Consider the following 14,091-nt stretch of genomic DNA (forward strand, 5'->3'; position numbering starts at 1 on the left):
TTCTAGTGGACGTCAGGACCATCTTCATGGACTTTATGACTCAATATTGTTGCAGGAGACGGAACTGAAGCAGACATTTTCTGTACCAGATAGTTCAGGGAGATTAAGATTTTGAGCTCTCAGATGATGAGAGAGATGAGGCTTTCACACCTGGGATAGAAGAGGGTCAAGAAGAAGGGGGGGAAAGATGCAGGATGCTCCATGAGCGCACAGATAGATACATAGAGACAGATAGGGACGAGCTGGAAAGACATGGCCCCCTGTGGGCCAAGAGTAGCACGTATGTCTTATTGTTGTTTTTATTTTAAGTGGAGACATGAAAAATGAGAATTGCCTCAGGAATGCAAGCTTTGTTTCTATGAGCATGGTCAAATGGAGACAATATCGATACAACTAGTCAAGATGACCCTACAGCCCGTGCTGACTGGAGTCCAATGAGGTACTTTCCCAGTACATTGACTACAAAGTCTTTGAAGATCTGGAAAGATTCACCAAAAAACAAGCTAGTTTTGTATTGACCAAATAAACAGCAATGTTCAGATCAATTACTTATTCATGTTTTAAATAAAGGTGAATGTATTATTGTATTAATATCACTCTATAACCATAATACGTTACATAGTCCATCTGTTAATTTTGGCTGTCTTTTCAAACTAATATGGTCCCGAGGTCCTCGACAGTGGACATACTGTAACATTTTAAAATTCAAATAAAATAAAAAAAGTCTAAATTGCAAGATGTTTTTTTAACCCTAAATAGGTAGGAAATCACAAAAAAAAGGAAATATAAGAAGACACTTTTTTTCCTCGGGTCCCAGGAGGATATTTAGGAGTTGTTTTTTTAAGTGATGCTGACGTTGTGGGCGTGACTTTCAAACTGCGGGTTGCGTCAGAAACTGCTTCCGGTGGTCACGTAAGGTAGGCTTCAGCCATAAACAGTGTAAATAAAGGGGGATATCAAACGTACAGTAAGCGCCAGGGGTGCTGTGTGTTTAAGAACAGTTTGTACACTAACCGCATGTTTCATCCAGGCCAACACATCGATTACATTTTGGCCGTATTTTCTTTTTTATCCATGTTTGCTCGAGCAGGATCTCTATCCAGGGTGGCATGGACCGGCTGCCGAAGGTCATTTTCGCCAGCTTGACTGATACATTACCTTGCACGTTGAATACGATTAATAAAACATCAACAAACTATTATATAATAAACCTTTCACCCAATTATACGTAGTAATCGTTCTCTGTTGTTAACTTCGCATCTCGCAACATTACCGTAACGCAGCTTTACCTTGCTGAAAAGTAACTATTCACAACTGCTTCACATCATTCAAAGTTTAGTGTGTTTCAAAATGCCAAACACACATTTGTGTTATTTTTACGAATCCATGGATTCATATGGTCAATTCGGCTTGCATGTCAAACTGTACAAATGCATAATTTCGTCAACTAAGACGACCTTTATCATTTGCATGACTGTTGTCAACGTGTAGCTAGCGTTATGCTACAACTATTATCTCCCACCGAACATATATAAGCAATAACATACATTTCGTTTTAACTGAAAGGTTTAGTGGGAAGCGAATTAAATGTATACCGAATTTAAAGTTAGTTACTCATGTTTTATAAACCACTTACAGCCACGCTTTAAGAAGTGTTGTTGGTTTTCACTGTAGCGTGCAGTCTTGATTTTGCCACATTTTGAATGGAGATCGGCAAATCGCATGCCAACATAAAATCTTAGCCAATTACTAGTGCCAGTGAAGAGCATGTGTACTGCTAATCCTGGATTACCTAGCACTTGAACCTTACTTCAGTAGTAGACCAGGCACAGTGTAATTTAAGACGTAGCCCCTACACATATTACAATGTATATGGGCATTTTCAGACCAGCAGCGATGCTCCAGTTGTATTTTATGTTGCTGCTAATTTGTAGGTTTCAGCTCGTTTCTTCCAGTGACTTCTTCAGGTTTTTTAGGTGTTTGCACGAACCTACTAAACTGTGTCAGTACTTGTAGTGTGTGTAATACTGGACTAAATGCCTTGGAATACTGTTTGATTCAATATTCTGATTTGTCTTTTTCAGAATGGGAAATTTTACATCCTCAACATCTGTGGCCGGTTCATCATGTGTACAGCATGTTCAGGTAAGTTATTGCTTGCAGATATGTTTCCATAGTTGTTACATATCCTAACAACTATGTGTTTGATACCTTTTTTTTTTCAATAGAAGTAACCAGTTTAGCTGCACATTAAATTGTTTAGTGACTCCTTCTTTCAGTTAAAACCATTATAGCATCTCCTGTTTCTCCACATTTTTCAGTAAAAAACTCATATTAAAGTGTACCCAGTTCACTCTATAACTAAACATTAACCATGGAAAATCTGCAGAGATAAGGTTTCTTTCACCTTTGCCCAGCAATTTACATAGGGCTCTGGTATTTGTAGATTATTTCTGTGTTCCACTGATATTAAATTACATATTTCCCCCACCCCCCCGACCTTTCAGGAGATGGTGTCACAGAACTGTGTTGTGATATTTTCCAAGTCCACCTGTCCTTATTGCAAAATGGCCAAGAATGTGTTCAATGAAATTGGTGCGACCTACAAAGTGATTGAACTGGATGAGCACAATGATGGGAGGAGAATGCAAGAGGCCTTAGCTCAGATGACCGGTGCCAGAACGGTAAGAGCCTCAAGTTGTGTTTTGGGTTCGCAATTTCAATTTCACAACCTTTTATTTTTGACTATTGTTTTGTTTGGGCTGCATCCAAGGTTTCATGTCTTTATCTTGACTCAAATAAGCTGCATCTTTGTCATACTATAGTCTTTAATGGTATCAAATATAGACATTAAATTAATACGTTTTAATAATAATGATGTTGTGAATATTTTGTACAAGACTAAAAACATGTAGATACTATTCCACGTTGAGAAAGTCACTTTTTGATATTGTATACACTTGTCCCCATCAACAGGCGACGTATCAGGAGTTACGAGATATAAATAGCATTTAGATCTACATTAAAACTAGACTTTATGACATAAGGGTTGTGTATCTGCACGTTAAACTAATTTACACATTTTAAATGTTGCTTTTATTTTATTTTATTTTTGACCAAGTACAGAGTTGACATTGGCTGTCAGAGCACAGACATGTTTTCCTTTTGGCCTGCCATCAATTTATCTACACATAAACATGAATTAGTGACATCTGATATGACCAACGTGAAGGTAGCTGAAGGTTTTGTACAGTGCTTTAGTTTTTTAACAAGAAAGAGAGATTAGAGTTGGTGTTTACCAACAAAGGTTTTCATTCACACACCTGTATTTACACTTGCACTATTATATTTTCACTGAAAGGATCAGAATTTGATCGGATTTAATTTAGCTTAAACATTTTTTTTTTACATACAAATATGCTCAAACTGTCCCAGCACACTTATCCTTACAGACAGAGCCATATGACAACATTAGTTGTAGCAATTCCAATACACAGCTGCATAGACAATCGTATTGTCTACGTATCGACAATAGTAATTTTCCAATAGTCTTGCCAAACTCCTCAGACTAGCAGTAAATTAATCTAGAGGGCTACTGTTCAGGATGTCAGGTGCCTTTATAACGCTTTGTTTCAAAACATAATGGTACAACATGATCTGTGTGTTAAGGTGCCGAGAGTCTTCATTAACGGAAACTGTATCGGGGGTGGCTCTGATACCAAACAACTCCATCAGCAGGGGAAGTTGCGGCCCCTGATCGAGCAGTGTGCTCCCTGTTGCGCTTCCAGCTCCGACGGCTCGGGTAGCGGACAGTTTGAGTCAGCCAAATGACTAACCGTTCTTGTCGTTCTTTTCAATACGGTGTTTATGAAACATCTACTTTATCTCGTGTTGCAAGTTCAACATTGCTTGAGCATGACTATGTTATATATTTATCAAAGTGCATTGAATGTTAGGCTACATACCTTTTCATACAGGGATGTTATGCATTAAAGCTGCCATATTTAAAACAAAAACTGAACATGAACGTATGATTCAATTGAGGTCATTCTTCATATGTTGTACGATTAATGTAGCTTGTCATTTTGTTATGATTAGCACATTACATGTCGCTTGTTAGACGCTTTTATCCAAAGCGACTTACATACTCAATACTGTGGGCAATCCCCACAGGAGCAATTTGGGGTGAAGTGTCTTGCCCAGGGACACAACGACATGCTGACTGCAGTGGGGTTTGAACCTGTGACCTCCTGATCCAAATACCAACTCACAACCCACTGCACCACACGCCTCCACATCAACTTGTAAATGTATTTAAACATCCAATGTGAAAAATATTATGATTTTGTAAAACATTTTTTACCTAGCCGTCGAAGCATTTGAAAAGTTTACCTGAAATGTTAGCAGAAGCTATGTTATATTCTGAATTTCTTTGTTAAACTTATATCAGATGAATGAAAAGCCGATTGAATCATGATGCTGGTCCGTGTTATGAATACAAATATGTATGGTTGTATTTATAACAACAACTCTGAAATATTTTCTAAATGCCTGAAATGTGTATTTATGAATATTAAAAAATATGAATGAAACCACCATCTGCCTCCAATGTCTGGCTTGCCTTTTTCTTGAAGTGTGCTTAATTTGTTCCCCTCGTTCGCTTAGGCGGGCGGAGATTGATTAAACTCAACGAGTGGGCCCATTACTTTCAGATATTGATCATGGGTTCTTATTTTTCTATTTATATACGTATAGTTGATACGTATGTAACCTTGAAACTTGATTTTGTCGAAAACATTGTTGCAATATATTTTCTCAAATTAGTGTGGCTTTTGGATAGTATACGCTGTCAAACAAAACGAGCGCTCCCATAGTCCCCACATTGCACCGCATCCGTGAGGTCACTAGTGTTTCAGTCAAATTAGCTTGACTAGCGGTAGTACTGCTAAGCTAGGATATTAGCATCTCGTATATGTGTAAGTAGGTTGAATAAACAACGTTGTAAAGAATGGCTGGAAGCGCAGGAGAGTGGTGTCTGATGGAGAGTGACCCCGGCGTGTTCACAGAACTGATAAAGGGTTTTGGTGAGTGACTAGCTGTTCATTCAGTGCATGGTGGCTATACGACAGCGCTAGCTAGCTCCTTTAAAGCTAATGGTAATTTGCAATCAGCTTCTATTGGTTTTCTATGCAATAATAAAAACAAGCAATGGAGGTCAAATAAAAAATATGTTAGAGGCTTTGTATTCTCAGCAACCACCAAAACGCTGCATTCTCTAAAAAGTTGCATGCAGTATTCGACAAAGCTAACTTAATGAGGCAAGCTAACTGGCTAGCATTACTCAGCGTTCAAAACAACGGCGCGTGAAAACAAATCCTCACTCATTAATGACATCTTTGTGCTTTGCTCTGCTGTCAACCCGTCACTGGGGACATTTGGTCACATATGTTAACGTTTTTTAAAAGCCAGACACACCGTTCTATAAGTATGAGTAATTATGTGATGCTGTATTTGTTCTTGCCAGGTTGCAAAGGCGCCCAGGTTGAAGAGATATGGAGTATGGAGCCAGAGAATTTTGACAACTTGAAGTATGTTCATACCTGCAGCTTCTATATATTTCATAATCCCTCTCAAGGCATTATTTTTTTAATATTTCGATTCTGTTTCAGACCAGTTCATGGGTTGATTTTCCTCTTCAAGTGGCAACCAGGTGAGGAGCCAGCAGGGTCTATCGTTCAGGATTCAAGGCTTGATCAAATCTTCTTTGCCAAACAGGTATTTATTTAATGTCATATAAAACTTTTTTTTGTTACACAATGTTGTGGTGTTTTAATATTTGAGTCATAGTAAGTCCTTAGCAAACAAAATGGCAACCTCGATCTGCTTGGTTTTTACAAGTGTATACACACATATCCCTACAGATGGATTGGAAGTATATGATATAATCATCAAATGCATCATATCATGAACACACGGACTACAAAATATAGAAACCCAATTAGTAAGTGTACATAACATAGGAAGATCTGGTTAGAAGATGATTTTTGATTTTATTAAGTGTGTTAATTAATACACAATGGGTTATGGATCTGTATAATAATTAATGTGTTCTCTCTATGTTTTCAGGTCATTAACAACGCCTGTGCCACCCAGGCGATAGTCAGCGTTCTGCTCAACTGCTTCCATTCTGACATGTTGGTTGGGGACACACTGACAGAGTTCAGAGAGTTTTCACAGAGTTTCGACCCTGCTGTACGTTCACGGTATTTTTCCCTTGAATCCCAAAAAATAGTTTGGCAATTGCATGCATTAGTACAGGAATGTATTGTTTACCCATTCACAATAAACTATACACCTTTTAATTAAAGTGACACCAGCATTTACCTTCTAACTCAAGTACCAAGTGACACATTTTTCACAAAAAACCCCAGCTTTTTCTCTCTTTATTACACAACTTGATATACTTATTTCCCCACTTTCATCTCTAACACTTGACAGTTTCATCCTCTTACCTCCAAAACCTTGATGACTCGGTTTTCTGTCCCACACATGTTCAAAATAACCAAGTGAAACTGCTCAACTTCTCTTTTGATCTTAAATGACTCAAGCTGTCCTTTAAAAAAAATAAAATCTAAACCAGTTGGAAAGGGCAAATAATGGGAATAAATCAGGGCATCGTATAGAAGCAACCTGTGAGTCGTTTGATATAGTTAGTACCTTTTTGACACTACTTACATATCCACTATCTAGAAAAAATGAATTTATAAGGGTCCCATTCAGCCTTTAATAGCACATCTTTAGGCAAATGTTATACAGTCAGCATTATAATCCTGTGCCCCCCTCCTCAGATGAAAGGTCTGGCTCTTAGCAACTCCGAAGTGATCCGACAAGTTCACAACAGCTTTGCCAGGTAAGCTCTCGCTCCATCAACTGTTTGAATGACTTCTTGATATGTCTAGCTCTTTATTCTTACTCTGTGGAGAGTGATTGCTGCTAATGCACCTGTCTGATTTTATGCAACTTGCAAATGTGAGGTTTGGTCATTTGTTGGTCACCATGTGAAGCCCTTTCACAACCTACTTAGTAATATAATAATATCATATTTAAAGGGTACATAATATGCTCATTTTCAGGTTCATATTTGTATTTTGTTCCTCTACTGGGACATGTTTACATGATTTAATGTACAACAAGGTCTTTATTTTCTCATACTACCTGTGCTGCAGCACCTCTTTTCACCCTCTGTCTGAAACCAGAGGCCAGTCTGCTCTGATTGGCCGGCTCTGTTGTGATTGGTCAACAGCTTAGAGATGTTCCGCCCTTAACCTATCAAGTACAACGTGTTGGAGCATTAGCCAATATAAGCGAAAGTGTAACATAGTGATGTCACTGCATGTTACAGAAAAAAACAAATCAGTCCAATTGACAGGCAGGGAAGACGTGTGGGAGAGAAACTCCCTCTGCAGGGATTTTAGCCTTTGCAGACCATTTGCATGCACAATATCCTATAACACACTACACGAAAGGGAACCCCCAAAAAGCATAGAAAGGCCTCTTAATGGGTGACATGTTTAACATTTTCTACGTACGATATATTGACTTAGATTGGAGTTATGTTTGGTTTTCGAGCATTCCTAAATTCCAACCTGTTTCACGGCATCTACATGTGACGCAGGATCATTTTCTTTAAAATTGTACCTTTTTTGTTTTTGCAGACAGCAAATGTTTGAATTTGATGCCAAGTCCACAGCGAAGGACGAGGACGCCTTTCACTTTGTGAGCTATGTTCCTGTAAACGGACGGCTATATGAGCTGGATGGACTCCGAGAGGGACCAATTGACCTGGGTAAGCTAGGTTGCTATTTTTTCCTTTTTATTGCTTTATACAATTTCATCTTGTTGGCCATGGCCCATTTCCTCTAAAGCTGTCTGTTTTATGATGACGTACAGTGCAGGGACTGTATGTACAGACAGACACCTGCAGTATTATCAGCTGTGGTCTGTGTTTTCATCAGGTGCGTGCAACCAGGATGATTGGATCAGCGCCGTTCGCCCAGTGATCGAGAAAAGAATACAGAAGTGAATATATTTTTTTCATTTATGTCGGATCAATCCTAAATGAATGAAATCCTCAGTTAATGTTGAATTGTATTGCTATTAAAGAATCTCTTTATACAATACAATACAATAGGTACTGAGAAGTGAAAAGGGAATTCATATATTTTTTTAACAGTTTTTGATTGTACAAAGCAGATCGGTAAATACAGCATGTTCTGCCTAGTGCTCAACATGTTTGATTGTTTCCCTGTTCAGGTACAGTGAAGGAGAGATCCGGTTCAACCTAATGGCCATCGTGTCAGACAGGAAGATGATATATGAGAGAAAGATCGCAGAGCTCCAGACCCAGCTTACTGAGGTGAGTGGAAGCAAAAAAAAAAGAATAATTGATGGCATAGAGTAGTTTACTTTGTCCCTGTGAGGCTAAATGTGAAATGCATCAGATGTCTGCTTCAAAAAGTTAGGGATTATATATATATATATATATATATATATATATATATATATTATCAAACAAACGAACAAAACATTTTCTTGTCGTCATATTCGTCCACAACACATGAAGCGTAGGATACGATTGCTCTGGGTTTAAATAAATGATTGTGTAGTAATTGAAATTGCCACGTTTTTTTTCAACATTAAGAAAATGACACTGATTGTTCTGAATGAGTCGTTTAAGGTGAATACGAGATAACACTACTATTGATCATGGAAGTCTTATACATTATAAAAAGGTAGTGACATTTATTCGATAAAAGGAATCTTGAGAGTTAGGCGGATGTCTAATAATAGTCCAGCATTAAGATTTAAATATAAAATATTTTCATTTGATCTCTTTAGAGAGGGGTCAAGGAATACATTTACCCCAAGCTCAAAGTCCTTGGCAGAGGATTAATTACCAATTAACTTATTGAAATGACCCAAAAGAGCTGGTAATATTCTCTAATGCTTCATTCTCTGTCTCCTTTGGCATAGAGTACACTCAAATGTCATTTTGAAAGGAAAGGGGATGTGCCATCTCACAATGTATTAAGGCAGGAACATTTAAAGCGAAACCAGACCCTTGTGAATAACACTTGTTATCACATTATAACGTGCCCTAATGTAGGTGCAGGGTTCCCCAAAAACTGCCATTTTCTTTTTCTTAGTCCTTATGAATTCTCCTCCAAAGCACTGCTTGACTCCATAACATTTCCCATCCATCAAGGTCAGGCAAAAGTAGATAGGAAAATAGATCTCATCTATTTTTTACTACCTGACCATAGCTCACCTGTTTTTGGTTTTTTAATTAAAAGGTGTAGTCTGTATTACCTGTCGGTTACACTCGGCGTCATTATTGGGTGTTGATAGAAAATAAAGTTTGTTCCACCTGTAACAAACCACACCTAACCACAGTGATGTCAAGGCTTACTGATCACACCCTGATTATTACCCATCTCCATGACTACAGAATGGTGAAGCATTCAACCACTGGAGGTCAGCAAACACAAGATTGTACTTTATTACTAAAAGCCCTACTGCAAACATATTTAAAGGAGTAGGATAGATCTGCCAGTGGTGCAAAGTTACCTGGCAAAATAACTCCAGTACTATTTCAAGGTACTTTACATGAGTGTTTTCACATTGTGGTTTTTTGTACTCCACTACATTTTGTGAGCCAATATTGTACAGCTTTTGTTACCTGGAAGATTTAGATTGCTATTACAAATATAAAAATCATAATGCATTATTCCAGCTTATACTACCAAGCAGTGTTTTAATTAATACAACTAAATCCCACTAATACAATTATTTTGAAGTCGGCAATACGGCACCATAAATACTTTTTGATGCTGATACCTTTGTACAATTTTGAATGCAGGAATTGTACTTGTTACAGAGCAATTCTACTGTGTAGTATTGCTAATTTTCTCCAACTGACAACCTCCCCCCCCCCCCCTTCTGTTTCTCAGGATGAACCAATGGACACGGACCAGAGCTCCACGTTTCTCAGCTCCATCCAGTCGGAGATTGCCAAGTACCAGCTCCTTATTGAAGAGGAAAATCAGAAACTTAAAAGATATAAGGTGGGTTTCTCCTCAACACTGCATTTCCTGCTATTACATTCTGCATTTCACTGTAATATAAATGCAGGGAAATTGCCCCTTAAGGCTACAGTGTATTTGTGTCTGTTGAAAACAACCTTTGAATAAGGAGATAATATATGTACAGGCTGTGTTTACCTTAACGTGTAAGACTGAAAGTTCCTTCGTTCACATCTGTCATGCCCAGGTTTTCTCTCACTTTCTTTGTTGAATTGATGTGTTTTTCTTACAGATTGAAAACATTCGGAGAAAGCACAACTACCTTCCCTTTATCATGGAGCTGCTGAAGACACTGGCAGAGTACCAACAGTTAATACCTTTGGTGGAGAAGGTATTTTATTTTATTGGCTTTCTTCAACGCCACTCGCTTTCTGTGCATGCACGTCTGGAAAAACGTAATCACCTTGACATTTTGAAAAATCGTCATTATTTTTAATGGGATATCTTGTAGTTTTCAGGGACTCTCATTTATACATAATGAAATACTTTGGTCAATGTCAAGAGGCTCAAGAAGGAAAATTAATCAACAAACGTAATGAAAGACCATTTCAGCTTCAGTATTAATTCTGTCCAGTAAAGGGGGAATGGTCATGAATCCAACTTTTGAAGTTAATTTGTTTCTACAATGTTTACCACTACTTTATTCAAAATGAAGTAACATAAAAGGATATTTTGAATTTTTCTTTGTAGGTTTTGTACAGTAATAAACACGTTTTTTGTCTCAACAGGCAAAGGAGAAACAGAGCGCCAAAAAAGCCCAAGAGGCCAAGTGATCAACAAAAAGGACTTCCACACAAATGCATCCAGAACCCTACAGTCACATACAGATACTGTTCATAATCAGTCTTATTCGCATTCATGACCAGGGATGGTCTGCAGCACTTCCGCCCTGTGGCCTCCTGTGACACATCAACGTTAAGAACTGCACTGCAGGTGTAGCGGAGACTGTCCGGCAAAAAAAGAAGCTCTTTTCATGTGTCCATCAGCTCTAATGCATGATAGAAAGAAAAACAATGTGCTCAAATGATGTTCTGTCTTATTTTCATAATAAAATGTCTAGATGTTTGTGAATTTGTGTTGTTTATGGACAGATCTTCAAAACAAATTATCATGGTGGTAAAGACTTCATGGTAGATATTTGCCACCACCTACTGTTACAGCTGAGCAACAACAAGGATTGTCATTTAAAAAAAAAAAAAAAGAAGCCATCTGATAAACCTTTTTTTCTCCACTGTAAACTAATAAGTATGTTTTTGTTCCAAAAAATATCAAACCTTTTAAAAACAATCTTGCAGTCAAAGTTATTTGACCCATAGAGAGAACACTGACAAGCTGCCAAGTCCTTATAAGTGCATCATTAAGATGTGTTTTTTGGAAAGCTTCCCGAAGCACCATGTTGATTTTTTTAACGTGGGAGTCCGTAGTGGCCTCTGTGATTTATCCCATAAGCTAACATCTGTTCTCTACTACACAAAATAACCACGGTCAGCTGACTTAAGTGTTGTTCTTGAACATAGCAGACGTCTAAAGGCCTGCGTGAGTCTGACGTGTGTGAAGACCAAAGCAGAACGTGGTGCTTTTCTATTTCTGGCACCTTTGTTTACATACACACCTTAAGTACTCCTTGGATCCAAGCCCAGTAGTCTGTTGCCAAGAAGCTTCACGTCAACAAAGGCTAACACACAAGTTTTACTACCAGCTCAGAAAGAGAAAGAACAATGTGTCGGTTTTATTTTCCTTTGTTAGGTCAGGCCACATGGTAATAGGATTCATGGTCACAGTGTCCCAGTACAGGGTGTTTGTGAATACCATCACAGCCTCACTAGACATGCTTTCAAACAAAGCAATTATCTTTGTATCACTAACACAACATGGAATATATATTGTGGCATGCTGACAATGATGCAAATACTTCAAAAAGTGTTATAAATAGCATTCTGCATAACAGAATGTGCACTGTGTAGGCCTACTTTGGAGGTCAGGGCATGTTTATTTGTGCAGCTCATTATCACATGCAGTGGCTTTAAGGCTTTTTGAGGCCCATAAAAAGCAGTGGTTCCAAACACCGACCAGGAAAAAGGCCTTTAAAGTATCAATATGGTTGATATGTTGCCTTAAAATATCAGACAAATAACCTTTGATGGAGTTCTTTGTTCGACCAACAGTCCATATCCCAACATATTATATTTTACAATAAATTATAACTAAAAGCAGCAAGAAAATGTTAGGCTTTTGTTGTTGTTGATGGAGGTATTTGTAATTAGCATTTAGCAATTGAGGCATCCCTGCTCCTTCAAATGCCAGACGTGCAAAAAGGTCAATGCAGGCAAAATAAATGAGAAGAAAAGAAAGAGAACAGTTATTATATATGTAACCTACAGCTCATGATACAAGCAAGGTCTGCAACAATTTTAGCAGCTCTGTGTTTTGCCAGAGCAGCTTTTTTTAGCTAAATGCTAAGGTCAACATGCTCATGCTGATAATGCTAACATGATGTTCAGCAGGTATACAGATTACCATGGTCACTATCAAACGTTATCATGTTAGCATGCTAACATTTGCAAATTGCCTCTAAACTAAAATAACTGATTCAGTCATTAGTTTTACGGGAACATACAAAGTATCGGACAGAGATTTTGATGTAATAATGACCCTATATTAAATGTTAAGGGGGTCACCAAAGTAACTGAAGGTCATCTTGAGCAGAGTGAGGATGTCTGTACTACATTTTCTGACAATCCATCCAATGGTTGTCTGGACATTGTACTTTAAACGCAAATCTCAAATTCATGCTGGTGCTGGAAGAAAAGTCGGGAGCACAAAGGTCAGTAGCCCTAATCATTTTGGGATCATGACTCATCGTGTCTACAGATTTACATCACAGTCCATTTAATAATATCAGTCTGGACTGAAAGCATGCTGGTAGTTCTTAAAGCAGTATTATTATGGTTTCTATGCTGGAGAAAATAAGCCTTTTAAATTGGTGTATTACTACAGTTGAGCACACTTTCCCAGCCAGTCTGACATTAAGGTCACATTTCGACTTCTCTTGCCGGAAGGCCAACACAACATACGTTTCTCGAGAGCTGCCGGTGTAAAAGATGACCTCATTAAATCAGGACAGCAGCCCACAGGAGCTGTCAGCCTGTCAGGATCAACGTCCGGGTGTCTGACCACTGTCAGCCTCTACTACGATTTCACGGCTTCACAGCCTCTGTTTCAGAAAGCAGGCACACAGCAGGTGTAAGACTATCTGCTGTCAGTCAAGGTAACACATTGTTACAGTACTGGATCTCAGCTGCTATGACGTGAGCCATCAGCTGCACGAAGAGGAATGACATGTTCCATAACAATGACGAATGTTGTTTTCATTGTGCAGCTTAGAATCAAGCTCATTGTCTCTAAAAATAGGTCATTGTATGTACGGTATGCAGATGTGTCTGACCTTTGTTAAACCAAACACCAAAGTGACAAGCACATTAATCCTTGCAATCTTTTCAAATTCAAGAAAAACAGTAATTAACAGGAAGTTGCAAAATATTGCTTCACTTTGTACAAGATATTTAGGCAGGGTTGCCAACTCTCACGCATCTGGCGTGTGACACACGCTTTCACTCTCAGCGTGAGATTGAGCGTCCACACAGCAGTATGAGGGGCCGTACAGGCCATAATTCATACTGGTCCTCTCACGCACATACATTCTCCTTTTACATACATATATTTTCACTCTTACATACATACATTCTCCTTTTACATACATATATTTTCACTCTTACATACATACATTCTCCTTTTACATACATATATTTTCACTCTTACATACATACATTCTCCTTTTACATACATATATTTTCACTCTTACATACATACATTCTCCTTTTACATACATATATTTTATAATATGCATGTCTGAAGGGAATATATGTATGCAAGAGAAGAATGTATGTAT

General features: G+C 38.2%; 2 protein-coding genes across 4 annotated transcripts; both read left to right on the forward strand.

Annotated features, from left to right (window-relative positions):
• The first annotated feature begins 876 nt into the window (after positions 1-876).
• Positions 877-4,598, forward strand: glrx2 (glutaredoxin 2). 3 transcript variants are annotated; one of them, XM_034237384.1, is made up of 4 exons: positions 877-917; positions 2,085-2,145; positions 2,508-2,684; positions 3,670-4,598. In XM_034237384.1, the coding sequence occupies exons 2-4, from the start codon at positions 2,086-2,088 to the stop codon at positions 3,829-3,831; spliced, it is 399 nt and encodes a 132-aa protein (XP_034093275.1). In that variant the 5' UTR covers positions 877-917; position 2,085; the 3' UTR covers positions 3,832-4,598. The 3 variants fall into 3 exon arrangements, with proteins under 3 accessions (XP_034093275.1, XP_034093274.1, XP_034093276.1); XM_034237383.1 differs by lacking the exon at positions 877-917 and adding an exon at positions 924-1,127; XM_034237385.1 differs by lacking the exon at positions 877-917 and adding an exon at positions 1,225-1,300.
• A 256-nt stretch (positions 4,599-4,854) lies between these two features.
• uchl5 (ubiquitin carboxyl-terminal hydrolase L5) lies at positions 4,855-11,213 on the forward strand. Its single transcript, XM_034237382.1, has 11 exons — positions 4,855-5,084; positions 5,525-5,588; positions 5,670-5,775; positions 6,127-6,252; positions 6,849-6,910; positions 7,716-7,846; positions 8,016-8,079; positions 8,314-8,416; positions 10,011-10,124; positions 10,375-10,473; positions 10,871-11,213. The coding sequence occupies exons 1-11, from the start codon at positions 5,009-5,011 to the stop codon at positions 10,913-10,915; spliced, it is 990 nt and encodes a 329-aa protein (XP_034093273.1). The 5' UTR covers positions 4,855-5,008; the 3' UTR covers positions 10,916-11,213.
• Positions 11,214-14,091: the final 2,878 nt, after the last annotated feature.

The sequence above is a fragment of the Gymnodraco acuticeps genome, unplaced genomic scaffold, assembly GCF_902827175.1.
Source record: "Gymnodraco acuticeps unplaced genomic scaffold, fGymAcu1.1, whole genome shotgun sequence".
NCBI lineage: Eukaryota > Metazoa > Chordata > Actinopteri > Perciformes > Bathydraconidae > Gymnodraco > Gymnodraco acuticeps.